This window comes from Rhinolophus sinicus, linkage group LG05, assembly GCF_036562045.2.
Source record: "Rhinolophus sinicus isolate RSC01 linkage group LG05, ASM3656204v1, whole genome shotgun sequence".
NCBI classification, from domain to species: Eukaryota; Metazoa; Chordata; class Mammalia; order Chiroptera; family Rhinolophidae; genus Rhinolophus; species Rhinolophus sinicus.
Genome location: NC_133755.1, coordinates 21,727,299 through 21,750,563, shown reverse-complemented (window position 1 = coordinate 21,750,563; position 23,265 = coordinate 21,727,299). Strand labels below are relative to the sequence as shown.

General features: G+C 38.3%; 1 protein-coding gene and 1 long non-coding RNA gene across 3 annotated transcripts in view; one reads left to right on the top strand and one right to left on the bottom strand.

Annotated features, from left to right (window-relative positions):
* Positions 1–21,252, bottom strand: part of TTC27 (tetratricopeptide repeat domain 27) — a 142,867-nt gene extending 121,615 nt beyond the window's left edge. Inside the window, exons 1-5 of one of the 2 annotated variants that reach the window (XM_019741708.2) lie at positions 20,979–21,252; positions 19,539–19,716; positions 17,143–17,272; positions 11,886–12,026; positions 7,511–7,613 (exon numbers count right to left, since the gene is read on the bottom strand). In XM_019741708.2, coding sequence (XP_019597267.2) covers positions 7,511–7,613; positions 11,886–12,026; positions 17,143–17,272; positions 19,539–19,716; positions 20,979–21,078 — 652 coding nt within the window. In that variant the 5' untranslated portion in view covers positions 21,079–21,252. The remainder of the gene's footprint in view (positions 1–7,510; positions 7,614–11,885; positions 12,027–17,142; positions 17,273–19,538; positions 19,717–20,978) is intronic. The other variant, XM_074331880.1, reaches the window with a different exon arrangement.
* Positions 21,253–21,440: 188 nt separating this feature from the next.
* On the top strand, positions 21,441–22,262 carry LOC141571815 (uncharacterized). The gene is made up of 2 exons (XR_012496874.1): positions 21,441–21,960; positions 22,104–22,262. It is a non-coding gene; the product is annotated as an uncharacterized LOC141571815 (long non-coding RNA).
* Positions 22,263–23,265: the final 1,003 nt, after the last annotated feature.

Here is a 23,265-nt window from a genome sequence, read left to right as displayed (position 1 = left end):
TAGCTTAACGAAGCTGTTTTAATTTTTTTTTTAATTTAAAAAGAAAATGGGTAACTCTATAGTGAAGAAGACTGGCAAATGCCACCTTAATCAAGTAACCAAAGTTACTCATCGATAGTGAGACAAAATGAAATTGTGTACTATCAGATAGGATGTAATGAAAAAAACAACATAACTTCTGTGATATTTCCAGATTGAAAGAAACTAAAGGGATATGGCAACTAAGCGAAAACTTGATACTGGATTGGATCATTTTAGACATTTTTGGGACAACTAGCAAATCTTGAATGGTAGTAATAAAATAGTAGTAATGTATCACTGCTAATTTCCTAATTTGGATGGTTGTGTTGTGGTTGTATAGGAAAAACACAATAAAGTATGCAGGGGTGATGGGGCATCACATCAGCCACTTATTTTAAATGGTTTGGGACAGGGAGTTCTTTATACTGTACTTGCAACTAGAAGTGCTTGTGTTTCCATTTTTTTAATCCTAAACTATTAGTAATTAAAGAAAAATAATTAAGAATATATATTGCCTTTCTTGCCTGAAGTATATTCTAGGGTTATCAAATAGCCCTACTTGATGAGGATGAATTCTTCTTTAAAAAATAATTCCAGGGGTGGCCGGATGGCTTAGTTAGTTAGAGCTCAAGCTCTTAACAACACGGTTGCCATTCGATTCCCACATGGGCCAGTGAGCTGCACCCTCCACAACTAGATTGAAGGCAATGATGAGCTGCCGGTGGGGCGGCTGGATGGCTCAGTTGGTTAGAGCGTGAGCTCTCAATAACAAGGTTGCTGGTTCAATTCCCGAATGGGATGATGGACTGCGCCCCCGGCAACTAAGATTGAAAACAGCAACCCGACTTGGAGCTGAGCTGCGCCCTCCACAACTAGATTGAAGGACAACAACTTGACTTGAGCTGATGGGCCCCGGAAAAACACACTGTTCCCCAATAAAAATTTTTAAAAATAATAATAATTATTCCAGGGGGGAAAAGTACAAGAAATAACTGAATTATAAAATTACTAGGTAAATGCTTAAGATTAATAAGAAGATTGCATTTTCTTGGCCAAATGTACCCTGGTGTTCTCAGTAAAATGCCAATCAAATGGAAATTTCATAAAATTCTCAATAGCTGGGTGGAGGGTATCTAATATAAGCCGTAAAGACCAGAAAGGTACACAGCCTGTCAAGTCTAAACAGGAAAGTGCTAGCCAACTCCAACTCATTTCCCCTGGAAAAAACTCGCTTCTACCCCATACTTCTCAAGTTTTGTTTCCTACTGCTGCCTCCTATGGTTTTTCCAGCCTTCTCCTGCCTCTCTCCCCCCCTTCCCAACTATTTCCCTCTCTTGCATCCCATAACTTCTAATCAATATCTACTGAATGATTATATATAGTCTTAGAATTGTGCTAGATCCTACAACAAGGTTTAAGCCTTGCTCTCTCCTTAGAAGGGGATGGGGAGGGGTGAGAAAAGCTAGAAAGAAAAGACATATAATCATTAGTCAATACACAGTTAATTTGATTTGAAATTATGTAGTATTGGCCATAAGTACCAAAGAGGGGAAATCCACAGGGGTAGGATGGTTGAATAAACATTGCCATAAGGGCTGGGCCTTGAAAGATGGGTAGAATTTGGCTATAACTTCACCTCTAGACTGTAAGGTTCACAAAAACAAGGGTCCACATGTGTCTTGTTCACTGCTGTATGCCTAGCACCTATCATAGTTAGTGTGCAATAAACATCCTTGGAGGGAACAGATATTCAACAACCCTTTGATGGCTCTCACCAACAAGATGGAAATCAATGTCCTAGCGATCTAGCTCTTACCCACCCATTCAGCTGACATACAGCTCTTCACACACTGCTCCAGCCACTCCCAATGACTGAAATTCCCAAACACACAAAGGAGCTTCACGTCTCTGTACTCCTCTCTCTGTATATGTTATATACCCTTTCCTACTTCTCCACCTAATCAATTCTTACTCACTCTGCAAAAGTCAGTGCAAGCATCAGCCAATTTGTGAAGCCTTCGCCGATCTCTCAAGTTTAGACTAATTACATCCTTTCCTTCATCCCTTCCTCTTTATGCTCTTTTTTCCTACCTGTATCTTAGCCCCTACCCCACTGAGTTCACGGATATCTCCAGCACCTAGCACAGTGACTCAAACATGGCAACATCCAAAACAATTTTTTTTTATTAAATATCAAATTCGGCAAGCAATAGAAAGTCAAAGATAAAATGGGGAATAATCAAAGATAGCTCCTAGTAAAAAAAAAAAAATGACATCATGAAATTGATATTTAGAAAAACCAATCCAGCACTGATGTACAGAGAGAAGGAACGAAGGCCAAGAAAGCGCCCACAAGTGAGGTGCAACCCTTCAGACACGAAGAGATAATGATGGCAGCCTTAAGTAACTGAAGGGCTGGCCATGCAGTAGGAAGGACAGACCTAGCCTGTCATTCTCTGTTGCTCAACAGCAGTGCTGTCCAATAAAACATTCTGTGATGAGGTAAACTGCTATAGCTGCACTGTCCAACATGGCAGCCATGAACTACACGTGGCTTCTGAGCACCTGAAATGTGGCTAGTGAAACTGAAGTTTTCATTTCACTTATTTTACTTTATTGAAATTTAAATAGTCACATGTGGCTAGTGGCCACTATACTGGATAAGCAGCTCTAGCGAGCAACTGTGGCAGAATACCAGATATTTTTAATTAATAAAAGGAATCACTTTATAGCAATTACGGATCCTACCACGGAAAGGGCTCCCTCTCAAAAATCATCTTGGAAAGGGCTCAAGGAAGGAGGAGATCACTTTTTTGGACACAATTATCCAGTAGATTCCAGCATTAGAATAGATGGAACGATGGCCCTACAAAGGATCACATTATTTTATACCTAGAAAGTCTCCCAAGAGAACCTTGGTTTGGAAGTTAGATAAGTTACCTGAGGAAACACACGGACTAAATGACAGAATAGGAACCACATGACAGATCTTAAAACACTATGGTCTGTTAATTGTCTTGATTGTGGTAATGTCACATGTGCATGCGTATGTAAAATGTCATCAATTGTACACTTTAAACAGGTCTTAATATAGGTTAATTATACTTCAAAAAAGTTATTTTCTAAAAAAGCACACTATACCCTCTTATGTCAACTCTTCAGTTTCATCTCATAAGAGTAATTATGAGAATTAAATTATTTAAAGATTTAGAACAGTGCTTGGCATGGAGTAAGCACTACAGAAATGTTAACTGCATTATTGTTATTAGATACTAGAATTCTGCCCTACCGACCAGTTTGGAGAAATGTAATGGAAAGAAGAATGAACAGGATTTGGAGTAAGAAGCTCCAGATCACAGTTCTGGCTCTTGGACAATCGCTCTGATTCTCAATTCTTTGTAAATGAGTTAGCCAGACAAGAGAATCTCTACAGGGTCTTTCCAAATGAAGGATTTCAGAAGTGGACTAGGATGAAAGTTGTAGAAATGGAAAAGAAGGAGGGATTTGGGGACCTTAGGGAAGAACTGATAAGAGTTAAGAACTGGCTGCTAGATATGCAGAATGATAGAAAACAACAAATCAACTACGAACACAAAGTTCTGAGCTTTGGATGACACAAGGTTTCAATACCAAGAGGAGCATGTTGACCCAACAGAAGTACATTTATTATTTTAACAAATTAGTAGGTACTCTATGGAAATGCATATTCATGACCTTCTGGATCAAAATGTCAACATTTAAAACACATGCTAAAACCAAAATCTCTTCTCACGAGATTATGTTAATGCGATGTTAAAACAAATATGGATAGTTATAATTAGGTTATCATATTTAGCATATTTAATAATATTCATTCCAAAGTAGCCAACTATAAAAAAAAAATCAGTGCAGACATCAGTAACCAAGAGAACAACTCTTTTGATGTGGCAACGATCTAACCCGAGTCACAGAAATGTGGAAGATGTCACAACGGAATTCTCAGACAAAGCATTTTAACCTATTTTCTCTTAGATGGTGACTTCTCCTTGAGCTTATCTTCAAATAGCTAAACCACAATATCACATCTCATGCACTCCATGAACACATTTTCAGTATCGGATCCTACAATAAATGGTCATGTACCCTAAGGCAGTATTTAGAGAATCACGGTTTTCTGACTGTGACCTCAGAAGTGTGTGTTCCATGATGCTGAGGGACGACATACTTTTCAAGATGCTAACTTACTCCCTTCATAGATGTGATCAGTGCAGCAAAGTTATGCTGGCATTCTGATGGGCTGCATGCCACTACACTGTACTGATGTAACACATTCCTGGACAAAAACACCAAGTTGTTCATAAAATTGTTGTTCTGTCTCATAGGCTAAAAAAAAAAATCCTGCCAACTTTTTGATGATCCTTCAAGGGCAACATTTCAAATATAATATTCTTCTCTGGACACTGAATAGTATTTCAGCTATAACTGACTGCTTGGTCAAGATTTGGGTCAAATCCCAGAACAAAACACTTCTTTAAAATAAAATTGTTTATGAAATGTTGCACTTTAAGACTATCTGCAGACCTATTTAGACATAGCCAAAATGGACCAATTTATGACTAGATAAAATAAAAAATGTCGTTGATTAGCCTAGAACAGCAACATAAAAAATTCTTAGTTGCAAGGCAAAGCACATAATATGCTGAACTACACTGCAGAAAGGAACTGAGACCACTTGGGGAATGAATCACTTAAAAGAGTCATATTTTCCACATCTCTTAGTTAACCCTTCCTGTTTGGAAACTTAATTTTACTTCTTTGAATAGAATTCTCTCTAAAACACACCATTATGGTTCCTACCTTTTAAAATAGCACATAAGGATGGTATTTTTTCTTTTCTTAATAAAAGGTCATCATTATAAATATTAGTCAGAGATGTGGTAAAGATGTAACCGTTCATGCAGATTTATATAATATGGTATGAAGGGGAAAAAACATGACTTTTCCTACAGCTCTTGCATCAAACTTGATTTCCTTTAAAAAAAAACAAAAAACTGCCAGTGACACCTTGTTTTTTGTTCATTTCCATAGAAGTATAATAAAGTATAGGAACCTGTATAATATTATATGCAGTATAATGTAATTAACTTTTTTCAAACTTAAATAGTGGGCTAAATCCTGATGCCATCCTCCTCCAAATGCTTTCACTATCCTCTGGAAAAATCCACTTTTTTCCCCATTACTATCAATGATGTTCAGCTCATCCTCGGCTTTCAAAACTTTAGTCAATTTCATAAACTAGAAGCTTATCCCCACTCTTATTTCTCCCTTGAACTAAGTTTGTTTATAGAGTGTATCTCACTTAATTACAAATATACCGGCGGTGCCAAAAAAATGTATACACGACTTGTACTCATCTTTTGTTATCAGTATATATTTATATGTATTTATTTATATACAATTTAACTTTTTTTTTTCCTTTCTGAAAATATGCATACATTTTTTGGCACCCTCTGTATGCAATGGCATGAATGGGGGAAGACTTAGTGTGCACACATTTTTCATTTTACTGAAAATAGAAAGAGGACAAGCCATGTCTGCTAAATGGGACATTAGGTCTCAATTTTCTCCATGTCCCACTTTATAATTCATTTTACAGAGAACTCTACACCTCGCCAATGCTATTAAAAGATGATTCAAAGTCCCATATGGTGTCTGGGTAGGATCAATTTTCTCATAGCTTTTATAATATTTCACCTTTCTGAAAAACTCTTATACAGGAATTAGCTCAGATAAAAATTGCAATCAAGATGGAGAACAAAAGGAGGGACTTCTACAACTTCTTCCCTAAAAAGCACATGCAGAAGGAGCTCAGTAAACATTAGCTATCACTATTCAACAAACATGTGCTAAATATTTACTATTTTCTAGGTACTATGATAAGTAGAAACAAGTGTAAAAAAAAACAAAGAAATCAGCCCTCAAGGAGCTCACAACCTAGAGAGTTGCTTCTAGTCTAAGTGAAAATATAGATGGTTCAGTGGCTAAATTTGCTCATAAAAAACTTTTGTAATCGAAAAGCATTAAACCAGACTCCTGCAGGCAAACGGATAGACTGTTTTTCAGTTCTGTTACTTAAGAAAGATCATTGTATAGAAAAGTAATATTCTTTTACTAAGAAAATTAAATTTCTTGCATTTAATAAAACAACTGATCTGCTATTATATACAAATATATTTAAATTACGTGGCATAATAATTTTCTTTTTAATATATAAAGTTGAAGGTCAGAATAAAGATTTTTATATATACGAAGTTTGGTCTAAAATGCCTTGCTTGTTCCAAAGCCTTAAGTTATCTAAAATCCTGAAAAAATATAAACTAAGTCCTAATATAAAAAACATAAATGATTCAATTACTATACAGACTGAATATTTCCCTTACTGTCTCTTTTGGAATCATGTATAGATGTTCATTCTATCTAATATTAGTATATGTTTATGTATTTCTGTCCTAGAACAAAATAAAAATTGAGAAATTAGTTTCCACTGATCACCTAGCTTAGTAATTTTATTACTGCACAAATTAATGTCCCCTGTGGTGTACTTGGACCTACCTTACTATACAGATGTAGCCTTGAAGGAAACAGACTCCAGAAAGGTACAGGAGCTTCTCACAATTACACAAGGACACACAAAATAGTTATTTTATGCCTGTGTGAACGCGCTACCTCCGCGAAGTACCGATCACCGCTTCTCCACCCAGAGCCATGGTAATCACCACTCCCCCCAACTCTTACACACACACACACATACATATTCACTCCATACTCTTGTATGTGAAAGGAGTGTGGACTTTGAAACACATACACCTAAAGTCAAATTCCTTCTCTGTAACTCAGAAGTTCATTACCAAGTCCAAGCCCATTTGTGTTTAAGTATTCTTTCAATACAAAAGAATATGGTTTGGTTTTATTTTGTTTGGCAACTTTTGCCAAGAATAATTGTTCCAGGAGCCCAGGGAAACCAAATGTGAAGGCACTGAAGATTTTAGCTCCTTTTCCAAATGCTTCCCTAGGAAACACAAGGGGCATCTGCAACAAAGGCAGTGGGAGGCATTTACATGGGTGTGGTTTACAGTTACTTGGTAAACTTTTCATTTATATTTTGGGCACTTTCCTATATGTACATTATATGTTACAGTAAAAAATAATAAAATACTAAAATACCTTTAAGCAATTTGTGATAAAAATCATGGTGACCTGCACAGAACAAATCATTCTTTCTAAGTAGGTAATATAAATGATAGTGGTTTCTTTTTTAAAAACTCAAAGGTAAAAAAAATTTCTATAATCTGACATCCTAATAATTTGTAACATTCTACCTCCAGAAAAAGAGCAAAACAGCCTCAAATAAAGTCACTATTATCTATCAAAAAATAAGCTAAAAGGAATGTGTCGGCCAAGAAATTAAAATGGAGCTACCTGCCACATCAAACAAAAACCCGCGACATACCTTGATCAATACAATCTCCAGCAAGAGCAAAAAGCTGAGGTGAGCGTTCCTCAAGCAACTGCTGATGAATATTCACACATCTCAAAGTCCACCATGGCAAGCTCTAGAAAAGACAGCACCATGTAAGTTGAAATAAAAGGACCCTTTGGAAAAAAAATTTACATGAAATTGAAATTAATTTTTAGAATTTTTAATACTTGTGAAATTGAACTTATTCCATACGCTTACCCATCCACTGCTATGTCTTCAGTAATAATACCCAAAGCTGCTTCTGTCTTCCACAAGAATAACCCCTCCCTTCTATTCTCTCAAAGCCTGTCTTGCTAGCCCAGTGGGCTCCCTGATGCCATTCTGAACTCACCATCTCCTCCTTTAAACTGTCTCCTGCAAACTCCCAGCTCTATTGCGACACTGTCAGCACCAGAACCCAAGTACCAAGAGAACCTCCTGTGGGGTGACACGTCCCCTCGTCTGCACTTCCAGCACATTATCTGTACCTCCCTTTGCAAACACATTCCACTGTAGTCATGTATGGCACCACAAGCTTTCAGTGTCATCTGCCCTCCAGCCAATAAGATGAAAAATCATGTCTTACTCATCTCTGCATCCTCCTGAAAGCAATGTATTTTGCACAAACTACAAAGTAAGAAATGCCTTGGATTCAGATATTCCCCAAAACTGGGAAGATTGCTTCCACATGTTTGTGAAACCTCTTCCGTGAAGCTTTGTCCCACTAGCGCAGCACCCACTGGTCTCTCACTTCTGAACTCCTACACTGTTCCTAGAAGTTGGCACCACATTGTTTTTCAGGTCTCTCACTCTACCTGGTCCATTCATTTTTTGAGGGTAGAGACTGCATTGCCTTGACTAACGCACAGGCTAAGAACACAGTCACTTTCTCTCTTCTCTGATACCTGTTCTTACTTGTTCAATACATCCTTATTTAAAAAAAGAAAAACACTGAACAACAAGCCAGTAAGTACAGAAGCAAACAGTCTCTCTCCTGCTGCCTCAAGGCCGTCCTCCTTCCCCAGAAAAATCCATGACAAAGGTTCATATTTTTCTAACTCTTCCTCTATGCATGTGCGTGTGTGAACAGTTAGACAATAAGTATTTTGATAGACTCATTAAAGTATCAAGTATGATCATGCATTGGATCTAATTAAAACTATGTGATGTTGAATTATACTGCATGAAGGTTAAGAAATTAATTTTCCTTTTTTTAAAAAGCAATCCCTTCTACCGTGTTTCCCCGAAAATAAGACCTAGCCAGGCCATCAGCTCTAATGCATCTTTTGAAGCAAAAATTAATATAAGACCCAGTCTTATTTTACTATAAGACCAGGTATAACATAACATAGCATAATACTGGGTCTTATTTTACTATAAGACTGGGTATAATATAATACTGGGTCTTATATTAATTTTTGCTCCGAAAGACACATTAGAGCTGATGGTCTAGATAGGTCTTATTTTCGGGAAAACACAGTAATAGGAGATCATGCTTAATTACCAAAAGCATTATTTTACTTGAACTTCTGCATTTGATTAAGGGGTAAATCTGCCTGGTTCCCTTCTAAACTGCTACACATAACTGCCTCAGCAATGATGCAATCACAAATGAATTTTGACTCTATGACAAAATCATTTCTAATTATTAATGCTGTTTACAGTCCATGTAAGTAAAGGTAGAATTATCTAACAGAAAGAAGTTTCACATCATCTTTAATTTAATTCCCTGAGGTGTTGCCTCATTCTTTTACTATCAGCAAAGCTAATGAAGTCAGTCTTCATATCAATTATCTGTCCCTTATCTGCTGTCAGCAATAAGTGAGTCAGGTTTGGCAGTGTATTCTTTCCTTTTCTAGACATGGGAACTTAGATAGATCCAAAGAGATTGCCCTTTTAAGAAAACATACGACGTAAGATGCTGAACTCTTAAAAATCAGATCCGTAAACTAATTCTTAACCCAAAGTCCTTCCATAGAAGGGGGAGTGTGAAACAAATAAAGCATAGCCTATTTTCTACTAGAAAAATAAAAACATCTTTTTCTATTTGTCAACAATTGCTTAATAGAAAATTTGAGGCATTAGTTAAAAAAAAAAAAAAAAAAGGAAACTTGCAGCCTTGCTTTTAGATGGTCTCTAGATCCTGTCTCCTGATTTTCGAACTTATTATAGAATGTCCTGACTGAGAAGTCACACTTGTCAACAACCTCCTAGAAGGGAAGAAGCATCGGTGCACTCAAAGGGCACCCAATAAACTTATTCCATTTTATAAATAAGTAAACTGATATTCAGAGAAATTAACTAGCATAAGGTCACACAGGTGTTCAGTGGCTGAGCCAGACAGACTCTGGTCTGATTTCAAAGTCAAGACTCTTTTCACTCAACATTTACATATCACTAATACTAGTCTACATACTTCACAGATCAGAGGGTGGGGGAACATCATCATTTACTGTCCCACAAAAAATCATAATAAACAATTTGATACATTTCTTAGGAGCCAACTTATTCAAAATTAATTTAAAAGATTGAAATTAACTTGGATAAGTATGTGATGCTTCATCATTTTATCTTCATTCATCAAAGAAGTCACTTTAACATCATCATTTAGAGCATGATATATTCAAGACCCAAAGGAAAAAAAAACTGTAATGTGTCAATTGAAAGGCAAGATTTCAGCAAAGTATGATCTTTGTGTGGTGATGTAGAATAAGCAAACAGGGTTTTAAGCTGAAGTCAAAAGTTGTTTAGCATCTACCAAGAATTTCAGGTAACTATCTCTCCAACCCCACCACGTACGACTTCCACAACCAGCCGTTCACAGCTTAACTTGTTCTCCTAAATTGTTGACAGTACGTGTGTATCTTTATTCAAATGATGCTTGACATACTTGTTGATGAACATCTTCCACCAACAAAACTTAAAACTGTATCACTCACTCATTGATGACCATTAGTCTCACCAGAAAGAAAATAACACCATCTGGCAGCCTCATGCCTCAATGATACTTTCTTTGGAGCCAAGTATGAGTTGGTCTATTAGGACCATTTAAATCAGATCAAGTTGGGGCAATTTTTTTTATTCAAACTAATGTCGCTGAAAAAAATAAAAGATAAGACCTTATACCTGCCAGGACATGTTGAAACCCATCTACTAAAAACCCTTCTCATGCAACGGAATCCAGATAAATCCTATCTCTCATGAGAGTTGCTAATACAGATATCACTTCCCTTCTTAACTCTTCTCTGTCTAAATTTAAATACTGACGAAAGTAAGTCCTCATACAGTACAAACCAAGTCTACATTTTGCCCATAGAAATATTGTGTTTCTTAAAATTTTCCTGCCAACACTTAGAAATTAGGAGGTTCACATGAACTTTAGATTTGCTTTGGCAACATAGAGTCTGTGTCCCCAAGTTGCAACAACCAGAACAGGAATAAGCAAGCTCCACCCTGTCGGCCAACTTCAGACCACCCCCTGTTTTTGTACAGCCCAAGAAGAAAGAATAGTTTTCACATTTTTAACTCATAAAAAAAAAAAAAAGAATACGTTTTGTGATATGTGAAAAACATATGAAATTGAAATTTCAGTGTCCATAAATACAGCTTTATTGGTACAACACAGTCACACCCATGCCTTCACATGTCGACAGCTGCTTTAACACAACAATGCAGGGTTAACAGTTAGACAGAATAGTTAGAACAGACTGCACAAACCACAGCTGACACCTCCCCCAAACCTCCAAAGACGGCCCTTATATTTTCAGCCCTTATATTTTCCTCGTGGTTGTTGTCACCTCCTACTGCCTATTAGCTTTCTGTGAGTATGAGGGCTTCTTCTCACTAATTTACATGACCTAAAGAAACCATGTAACAGATACTCAACAAATGCTCTACTCAATCCAACCCAAATAATGAAACAAAGTCAGATGTGAGCCAGGAAACAGTAATTAAGATCCACTGCAATAGTGCTAAAATTCTGCCTATTGCTCATTGTCCTTACATGAAATTCATACAAGATTATGAAGGATGTTTTTAAACCTATGTGTAAGATTCAGGGAATGAACATTTATACACATGCATACATACATACACACATATACTCAATCTTATTAAATTTTATTAATTAATAAGATTAATCTTATTATACCTTATCAATCTTATATAATCTCATTTTATACCAGATAAATCTCATGAGAGGAGAAAGGTTTTGCTTATTTTCATCAGATTTTAAAATTAAGCACCTAGAAGACAACTTAGAGAACAGAAGTATCAAGATAATGTCACCATCACACTAAAGTCTGATGCTAATCAGCACCAAGGTCACATCTGGGTATGACTGTTCCGGCGCCTTTTCTTCCCTCACCTGAATAGCTGTCAGTTTATGTTTTACATTCACTAGGATAACTCGTGCTAACAGCAGCAGTATAGGCTTCGAGGTCAGGCTGTAGATTGATTCACCATCTAGAATGAGCAGACTCAGAACAACTGCATCCAGTCCTTTGCCCTGGGAAAAAACAAGAGAAATTGTAAGCTCTAAGATGATATAATTTAACAAAATTGTATTAATCTTTATATGTCTCATTATAATGCATATTTTCCAGTTACTCCAGCTTGAACAAAGGCACTGATCTATTACACAGCAATTGGCACTGGACAGACTCCTAACGTTATAAATGCCCTTAGAGATCTATATATCCAGCCTGCCCTGACAGATAGCCATCCATCTGCTTGTACTTTAGAGGAACAGGGAACTCAAGACAATGCTAGTATTGAAGAGGGATCATGACTTTATAGATTTACTTATAACAAATACCGTCTCAATAAAAAGCATCCCTATGTTAAAGTATTTATGTTAAATACTGACACCTCACAAATGCTTCACTAGCTGGCAAATGTCATTACAAAACATGTCTGCTCCATCATGACTATCAGGCCAAACAACAAGGTCACACATAGCAAATGCTGAGGAGGCACACACCATGGAACAGTGGGAACAGAAAGCTGCAAAAAAGGGATGCCTGTGAAAAATCCACTCCTCAACTAAACACAGACTTTATACTCTGGACAAGGCATCTGTGTTTCTAAAATGTGGACTGCATCATGTTGACAGCTGCCACAGAACACCGCAGGAGTGCTTAGCTGTTAGGAATATGGGCTCTCATCTCACAAACACAGGATGGTGTCCTTTTTCTGCTTCTTATTAGTTTGTGGGCATAGATCAATTTTGTAACTGAAGCCTCAGTTTCATCAATTATAAAATGAAATAACAGAATCTGTACCTCACAGAGTTCTTATAAGGATTAAATTAAACTGAGAAGTGTAGTAGAGGAGTAAAGATTTAACATGAACGACAACTACCAAACCATACATGAAGCTTACTATGATCTGCTATCTTCGCCATGGGCAGATTAAAAAAACAAAACTTTAATAATTAAGGAACTATTTTGAAGTTATTACAACTGCCTCAATTTTAGAAGTGAGGAAACGGATGCAAAAAAGTTCATCACAATGAAGTGAGTGTCTGAACAGAGATTACAGCCCATGTTTTCTGACTCCTGAACCAGTGTTCTTCCCACCACCCCGCGCAGCCTGCCCCACAGATCTCTCTCCTGCTTCCTGCCCCTCAGCAAGGTCAAGGCTGTGCTGAGCACAGGGAAGGCCTACGGACAGGGCATGGGCCACTTCTAGCCTTCTCACTGACACACGAGACTGCACTGGTGCGGGTGACACATGGACACCACAAGAGGACCTGGTTTGGAGAACCGCACTGTGAGCTCAGTCTGGCCGCAAAGAATCCGGTATCTTGTCAGAACCTCCACGTGGAGGTACTGAGGACCCACGTGAAGATACTAACTTCGGAACTCAAGAGAAGAAATTGGGAGGGTCACATGAACCTCTCAACCTAATGTGCCCAATGGGACCTGCAGTTTTACTGAATCATCTGGTCATTGGGATGAACACAACGATCTTTATTTCCTAAAATCCAGATATGACATGCCTTTAAGAAAAATAATTCTTATTCTAGTCATATTGAGAAATATGTCTACCTGTTTTAGCACAAATTTTGATTATTATCTTCTAAATGAAATCCCTAAAGATAAACAGCAAACAATTTAGTAGGGCAAAAAAATTTAAAAATTTTACAAAGAGACAGCCCATAATACACTACCTGAAAATTATTACCTCTGATACTCACAGCCAGGGCTTGGTCACTAAACCTCCTCTTCTTCAACTCAAAGCTGTCTGGAGATGGTATTAACAAGGCCAATAAAATAAATAAGTGACTAAATGAATAAACCAGTAAATAAATAAATGTCCTAGTGTTGCTCTTGGATCTTCATGAAAAAATTAAATGCTTATCTATCTCTGCTTAAATAAATCAGCCTCTGCCTGATTTATAACACTGATCTTTATAACACTGATCTTTCAATTGAGTTCTAAATGTGCTTCCAGAGGTTTTGAAAATGATCCATTTTTAAAGAGGGTTGTTTATATTTTCAATAAAAACTGACAAAGCAAAGGTTACAACTCCCTGAAGAACAATTCCTCAGTCAAGAGAGCATCAGACAGATAAAAACAAATATTTAACAGCATAATAGTGAAAAAATTCAACATCTGGAAGCCTGAGATAAACTTTATATAAAATCAGATTACTAAGAGATCACCCTTGATGTGTGAGCAGTGACCCACTGCTCAGACATGGCCTTTCAGTGCTATTCCTCTGGGGCTGATTAGCACCAGAGGTCACAAACAGTGCTGACATGCCAAGGCCATACGTCAGAAGCAGGGAAGATTAACTTGGCTTTGGTGACTATACTCCATGACCATAAATATCTGTGCCTCACAAGAACTAAGAAAAATGAATCAGCACAGGAAAATGAAAACTAGAAAATACTTCCCTGTTTAAAAACTTCAACTCCATCTCCCAAATCCTCAGATTGCTGGGAAAGAGTATAAATTGTATAATCCTCTTAATAACAACCTGGCATTACCAAGCGAAGGTGAGCATGCATGTACCCTGGGGCACAGCAACTCTACTCACACACGTAACTACAGCAGAACGTCCCCACTTGGTGCTGGGAAGGGTTCACAAGTATGCTGAAATATTGGTCCCGTCTGCCCTCGGGGAGTCCAACTGTAGCCTGGGGCCAGTAAAACTAGCCTCCTCCATATAGCACACTGCACCAAACAAGTACTGTCACTTTTTAAGCATGCTGTGCTTTGAAACTACTGTAATTATTTCCAGAAGACGTGTTCCTAATAGCAGTGTACGTAATATATTGCAAAAACAAATGGAAACAATCCATATCGCCATCAAGAGTAGAAGAGAGAAATAAATTGTTGTACAGTCATACAACTGGAATACCATACAACAGTAAAAATAAATAATGGTATAATTTCAAAAATATACCATTGAGTAAAGCAAATCACAGAAGAATATATAATTGGTTTCATTTATATAAAGTTCAAAACCTGGCAGAATAGTATGCTTTCTAGGGATACACAGAGCGGTGCTAAAACTATGGAGAAAAGCAATGGCGGAGTGATTCATGAGACAGGCGGGCCGGGTATGCTCTCAGGAAGCACATGCAGAGGACTTTCTAAGGCAGTATTTCCCAACCTTTTCCAAGTCAGGGCACATGTAGAAGATGGTATGATTTGGAGTGCACGCCAGGTAGCGAGAAGGCTGCCAAGCCAGAAGAGACCAGTTCAAAGGCTCTCGGCGGCCCCAGCTCCACATAGCCACCTCAATGCCCGGGGTTCCACAGCCGGGGAACAGCGGCCAGGAAGCTCTGTTCTACCAAGCCAGTATTTTTCTCTCTCTCAGTGGGATGGTGGGAACAAAGGATTTTATTATTTAACTGTACACATTTTATATGCTTTATTTGAAAGACTGAGGTAATTCTAATTAAACAAAAAACTTAACACCAAGGCATTAGTCAAAGTTTTCTACAATGTGGCCTGAATCCCATCAAGTCTGACCTTTTAAAGCATCCCTTTCCCACAAATATCACACTCTTCTGCCCTCTAAACCTCTGCTCATGTGGCTGCACCTAGAATGTATTTCCTCCTCTTCTCTACCTCTCCATTTCCTCACCACCCTGCAGGTTCTGGCTCAGGGTCCACTCTCAACTAAGAGGGCTTCTCTGACAAAGTTCACGTCCTACAAATCTCTTCGTTAATTTCAATATCTCTGAGTCTCTCGTGTAACCCAGTTCTGTACTGCTTTGAATTGTTGCCTGACTTTACAGGTGCTTCTAAACTAGTATAGCAGAACGAGTACTGGATTTGGACCCAGAAAATATGGATTCCAATGCCCCAGCTATAAAACCTTTCACCACTTCCAGCTTCAAACTTTTCATCAATAGAATCCCTCAAATCAATATAACACATATTAATTAAGTACCACTTAAATCTCATATCAGTGCTCAGTAAATATTATGACTTTGATTGTTTGGTGGATTTCTAAGCTACACTATAGGGCCGCAGAAGCCAGAAACTGTTTCATACACACAGGAGAGGGAATAAGATGTTTCATGTAAGTAAATGTCTACATAATTCAAGCATATCTCTTTAAGTGCCTTAATTGTTGGGATTTTATTTTAACTATATTGGCTGAAAACCTTTGTAAAGTATAGATTAAATTCCCTTCTTAGCCATAAAATACAGACGATCTTTTAATCTGATTTAGGGTCAGCATTATGAATTTCAATTATTCTATTGTGATAAAATATAGTCACTCACTAAACTGATGTATACAGAGCTAATTCTTTTGGCTTTCAGATCATGGCTGCTTTTATACTTCTTCTCTTTCCAATCTACCATCAAATTATTAATACTTATCTCTAATAACTCCATTCCCCTTTCATTTGTTATTTCTAATTCTGAGAAACCAGGTAACAGTACATAGGTCCCTTTTGTTGCATAAGCTTTGGATGCTATGGGGCCCTTTTTCCAGACTGAGAGATGAACAGCTATGTACAAGACCTGTGAGTTAGCTAGATAATTCAAAATTTCCATATTTCTTTTTAGAGCATGTCCTTCCTACTCACCAAGCCTTGTGCTACGCGCTCAAAAACTCTTGAGAACTTCAAGCTGCAAGCTCTACTGATCATGTACTGATGCAGCTCAATAGTATTATCTTCGTATATGGATAATGAGAACTGTTATCACCATGGAGACCTCTGTGCCAGACACTTTAAGAAAGCATTTGTAATATAAAGGAAATCACCCCTGGGAACTGTTCTTAAGCTCAGCAGCAAAACTTACCTGCAACAAAATTAACAGATTTCTAGATTTGCTGCTTTGCCAGATCTTTATGTAACTGCGGTGATATATGTAACTGAATGAACGGTACAGCTACCTGTCCTTAAAAAAACAAAAAGCAGCTCACCAAGCTCCATTAAATGGAGGTGTCTGAAGAGGAGATTCAGACTGGCAATGAAAGTTCTAGAAATATTTGAAAATTTGATCAAGGAATAAACATTCTTAGTAGGTTTTGTACAAGCTATAAAGTCATGTTTCGTTCCTACCAACTATTAATTCCACTTTATAAAGACAAGTTCCTGAAGAACAAATAACACAATAATAACTACAGATGACATTTCCAAGAAGCGTACCTCACTGAATCGCTGTAACAAAACAGATGGCAAAAAATCCTGAGGCTGTAAATCTACAAGAGGTCCCGTCCAGTTACTCTGAACAAAAAGCTGCAAACTGCTCACTCCAATCAGGAATATCAGCTGTTGTCTGCATAGAAGAAAAGTTAAAGAAATAAACATGAACCACTATCACTGCATAACCACATACATACTATTTCATTTCAGTTTTATTAAGAAAAATGGTAAGATATCAACTAACATTTATTGAGATTACTGAAGAATATTACCAAAAAAAAATCTTTCAGAAACCTAAGTAATTTAGGTCTGCAATGTCCAACATTATAACCGTGAGCCACATACGGCTTTTTAAAATTTAATTAGAATTAAACAAAATTTCCAATTCAGTCCCTCAGTCACAACTGTCCATATTTCAAGTACTCAAGAACCAAATGTGACTAGTGGCCACCGTTGTGGACATTTTCATCATCACAGAAAGTTCTCGTGAACAGCGCTATTCAGATCTTAATCAGGCACCTGTAACTTCTCTTGCATTCGGTTTAACAGCTCTGACATTGCCAGAACATGTATGTTAAACTGATTTTATACAAAAGAAAAACTGACAACAAAAAGTTGTTGTTAAACAACATTTTACTAATAACTGTACTGTAACAAAAAGACCCCAAGAAATTTCACTTGAACCTATTTTTTCAATCCTGATTTGGCTTATGACAAGGGGGTGAGTAAACATTTTCGATAAAGGGACAGATATTAAATACTTTAGGCATTGCAGGTCACATGTGTTTCTTTCTTACAACCCTTTAAAAATGTAAACACCATTCTTAGCCATTTTGCCCACCAGCCATAATTTGCCAAGCCCTGGAGTAAGACAAAAATAGGTGTGGATTCAACTCTAACAAATAACAGCCAGAGAAACTTGAAGTTTCGTGAAGAGAAAGTAAAAGTTTTTTCTCCCTATGTCCCCTAGGTAATCTTCCTCAAAAGCAACAGTCTTTAAGGGAAAAAAAAAAAAAAATCAAACCTACAAGCCTTTGATAGACAGAATATAAAGCTCTGGATGCAATGCAACTGAAAGCAAAGAATGAGCAGCACTAGAGAAAACAAGTGATAAATGAGCCTGTTTGTAGTTAGAAGTTAGGAAACTTGGGAAGAACAGGTGTGAAGCAAGATCTTAAAGCCTTAATATAACTGTCACAACTAAATATCAAAATCCTTAAGATGAATGTATTGGCTCTGTGCGAGGTCAGAGGGATAGTGGATAGGGGCGGGGGGTTCACACAGTGTGAGGGATATAAATGATAAACGTCTAAGTTTTGCTTTGTCTTGTGCACCTGAAACTAATAAAATTTTTTAAAAAATCCTTAAGATGAATGGCAACTACATTTCATTTTCAAATTCCTCAAAATGAGGCATCTGAAATATCTCTTCTCAGCTCTATGTGACTAGCTGGAATTCTGCTTACCAGTGAATAACACATTTGTGTGTACGTGTGTGTATTCGAATGGGCACCACAAAGCTCGTTGCTATGATACCACACACACTTCAGACAGCAAAATAAGAATCAAGGATCACACTGCAGGAATGTAAACTACTAGTAAACCAGAAAAATTAAAAGGAATTAAATTAAAAATTAAATTAAAAATTAAAAAAAATTAAAAGGATACTAATTTTCAAAATAAAATAAAATGCCTACAGTAACATTCTTTTGTGAACTCAAATTGTGTCTTATTCCTCTTCACAACCTCAACATCTAGCAAGTAGTTGGTTTACTTGTTGAAGAACTAAATGAAGCCATTCCCTAGAAATAAGTTAAAACAAAGTTCCATGCATTTTAAAGACAGTTAAAACTTAACATGGATGCCACAGATAGTAAAGAAAGAAGTTTATTAACAAATTTACAACAAAATATAAACTATTAAAAGACTTAAATTTCACTGCTATGTAACTATCCATTACTTAAACTTTAATGGAAGAAGGTAAACCAAGGGTTCCGTAATAAAAACATTAAGTTCTCTGATCTCTAGAAAGACAATAATCTAAACCATAATAACAGTAGCTGCAAGTATTACTCAGGAATCTAGAAATAGTGAGATGGATAGTGTATGCTTTCCAGTTAAAAGGAAATAAGGTCTAAAGTCTTGCCTATGGCTAAAAACTATCAGACCTAAGCATTTGGAAACTCAGTGGGTTAGCAGTTACCACTCAATTATATGTTCATTTCATACACAAAACCCTTATATTTTATATCCTTTATCATTCTGATGGTCCTCTGGACAGAAGTTCTTACATGGATTATACAGTACATTATGAGTCCTGACTAAATGTAAAGCCAGGTTTTTCAACAACTGTTAAAATCAGTGCCTTATATTGTCAAGGCAGTATTAAATGTAGTCTACCTTTTGGTTTTGTCCAAATCTGTTGAGTAATCCAGGAATGTTAATATCTGTTTCTCTAGGTAGCTGTCAATCTTTTCTTCAGTCATCATTGTTGAATTAAAAATATTTTGAGTCAATGAATTTAAGAATATGGCCTCGTAGTTCCCTTCTAGCAGCAATTGTAGGAAAGATCCAGTCTCTGTAATACAAAAAATTAGTACAATAATCCAAAAGAACAATTTTTTCGTACTGTAAAGGATAACACTATTAGGTACATCTACCATTTTAGTATGTAAAAAAAATAATATATACTTCGAATGCTTGCTATACATTAATCACAAAGCACTGAACAAATTCCCACCGTTCTACAAACATCACTGCTAGTATTAGCAGCTCATCCATACCATGAGCAGCAGTAAGGTGGAAGTTAGACCCAGGAATAATATTCCTCATTACTAAGTATTCCCACCCTTCTCCTGGGAATTCAAAAAGATTCCTACTGACAACAGAAAAGAATGCGTAGTTAAGGTTCTAAGACCTTTCACAGTTTGGCTCTTCCTAACCCCACCATACTCCCCAATGAAAAGCTGGTTTACACCAGAGGGTAAGGGGGGTGGGAGGTGGGAGATGAGGGTAAGGGGGATCAAATATACGGTGATGGAATGAGAACTGACTCTGGGTGGTGACAATGGGATTTATAGATGATGTAATACAGAATTGTACACCTGAAATCTATGTAATTTTACTAACAATTGTCACCCCAATAAATTTAAAAAAAAAAAGAAAAACTGGTTTACTCATTGCTCCCTTAATATCCCACGCACATTCCATGAAACTTTTCCAGACCACCAGACTTCAAAAACTACCTCCTGAAGCACCTATTGTGTACACATACACACCACGCACACACAGCACTTATATAGTGTCCTAAATTATTATTTCTTTTTCAGCTCCGGCTTAAATCCCACAACCAGATGTGCCTATATCCCACTAGTAAATGTGCCTTTATCTCTTCGGTAAACGTGCAATGTTCACAAGCATTACATCTTTGCTGCCTCGTTTCAGCTTTTCTGCTTACCAGCTGTGCGACCTTGAATAAATTACTTAACCAATCAGTACTTAAATGTCTTCATCTGCAAAATGGGATTAAAAGTAGCACCTTATGTGTCTATTATAATGACTAAACGACTAAATAAATGTTAAGGGCTTAGAAAAGTAACTGACATTGCCACTGTTATTATTACTGTACTGAATCTGGGCGGTGACAAGTTTGGGGTAATGACAAGCAAGGAGCCTGTGGACCACACCCACCAAGGATGCAACAACCCACAGCCTTAAGAAATCAGCAAGATTTTGGTAGGAAAAAAAAAAACAAGGAGAGATGAGAATCCAGCCGCTGCCACCCCTTCTCCTCACAGCCCTCACGCTGACCTAAATCCCTGGGAGGTGCGCCTCCCTCACCTGAGTCTGCGACTCCCTCCTGCTTCCATTGCTGCCGCTCAGTCTCAGTGGAGAAGCCCCTCAAAACTGCCAACTCCGGGGTCCACATCATCCCGGTCATCGGTCCAGCCAAAACGGGCTGCCAAAAGGGTCAACAAAAAAAAGTGAAAGGAGGAGGGTCCAAAGACGCGAAGATCTAGTGGCTACAGTTCTTTTGGATACACCCACAGCTCTAGAATCCCATGTGCGGATATCGGCCCAAGGGAGCGGCCATGACAGCAGCGCGGGGCACCCTGGGAGAAACACACACACTGCGCCGGTTTCCCCCTAGGAAACCAATCCAAGACCTTGGTACTGAGCATGCCCAGTGGAGATGCCCCGCCCTGAGCGGGGAAAGGACGGGATTGGAGCGCGCGGTTGCGGCGAGCGGTAGATGACGTAAAGGGCGTGGAATCCTTGTGTACCGCCCACCCACGACTGGCGTTAACATGCTTCTCAAAGCGGCGCCGACTGCGGTTTCCTAGGAGAGTCTACCGCTTTGATTTCTAAACCTTTTGGGTCAGAACTGTCCTGACTACCTGATGAAAGCCGTGATCCTTCCCGCAAAATGCACGTGGGCCCTCACTACCAACATTTGGGTACCATTTCAAGAAGTTAGAGATCCTCTGCTGCGGAATCCGTGAACCCTAGGTTAAGAGAATAGGTCTTTATTCTTTGAATGAATTGAAGTGTATACGTCAAATATCTGCTTTTGACTCTGCCACCACATAAATCATGACCCTGTGGGACTTCTGGTCCGGCCGCTGGTGCAGGGAAGTTTTCGGAGGATCGACTGAAAGCTGCAGACGCGTGCCACCCTGCGTGCGTGCGGCTGAGCACAGGGCTAGGACCTTAGTCACACGTCCTTGAATCCTTACTAGCAGCACTGCTAGGTGGAAACCAAGACTCTGGGAGCCAGGACATGCCAGGGTGGGAACTGCCCCGTGGGCTTGCAGCCTGCACTGTGAGTATGGGGAAAGCTGCAGGGTAACACTGACCAGACAGGAATTTTGAAGGAATTAAGGGCCATAGATCTCTGGAAGAGCTTAGCGCAGGACCCAGTTCCAAGCAGAAAGCTAACAATTCTTACTTCACTTTCTTCCTCAGTCCTCAGAGCCATTCCAGACTATGGAGGGAAGAAGTGCCCAGCTCGGCGGCTGCCAGCAGATGGCAAAGGAAGCCAGACCTGAGCTGAGTGAAGAGGCCCTAGGATGTCTTCTCATTGAAAAGTCATTAAATGCTATTTGTGCAGGGAATGATATTTGATCAGTGTGTCCATTTGTGTGTGTTTTAAGCACAAAATTCAGCACTGTGGAAACTATCTGAGAGTTATTAGAGATCAATAGTTGTAAAACACACTGACCACTGACTGCTACACCGAGTTCCTTACTTGCATGTAGAGCCTCATTGAACTTGGTGCTTTCACTGTAATTCAAGATTTGTTTGTTTTAAATGTGGTATGCTAAACAATGATAGTAATTAAGTCTATTAATTTCCCTTTGGGCAAAATGGACTCCAGTCATAAAATGGGGAGAAAAAAATGCTCTCAATTGAAAAAAAAAGGGTTAATGAAAACTGAGCTAGTGAGTGACAGACGTCCACTTTAAGCCCGGTGTAGAGTGCCTTGGCTGGGCAGTCTGCTGAGAACGCTGAGATCACTGTCTACACGTTAAGTCTTTTTTCTTGGACTGATCAGATTTCTCAGAAAAACTTTAAAATCTACCTGGACGGTGAGGGTCTGGTTGCCAGAGTTTCAGAGCCAAGTGAAGTAAGAAAGCCAGGAGTCTCAGCATTCAAGACCCAGTCTGTATATTGGAGCCCCTCCAGATTACGGGAGGTGGGGTGAGGGGAGGGAGTGGGCAGGGGTTCCAGCTGACTGACTGGGGTTCCCTTTGCTGGAATCCTCCTCATTTGAGCTCTGCTCCCACCCCATAAAACTCAGTCCCAGAGACATCTGGTGCTCCCAGTTCCGGAGTCTTTCAGGGATTCTTCAGTGTCGATAAAAGTTTGCCTTAGCTTTTCCCATTGCATTTTAGAAGTGGGCTTTTTCTGGTCAGCTAAATCACTTACCTAGCTTCCAAATAGTGTTAACTACTTCGCTTTCCTTGTGGGTTATATCTTAATTTTTTGTATTATAGTTTTAATGGGTTTTGAAGAGAGAAATTAGACACATATATTCAATATGTCATGTTTACCCAGAACTTTAAACTGTATTGTAAATGACACCTTTCTCCAAGTAGTTTCAGGTTTGATACATTTATGTGTTTTA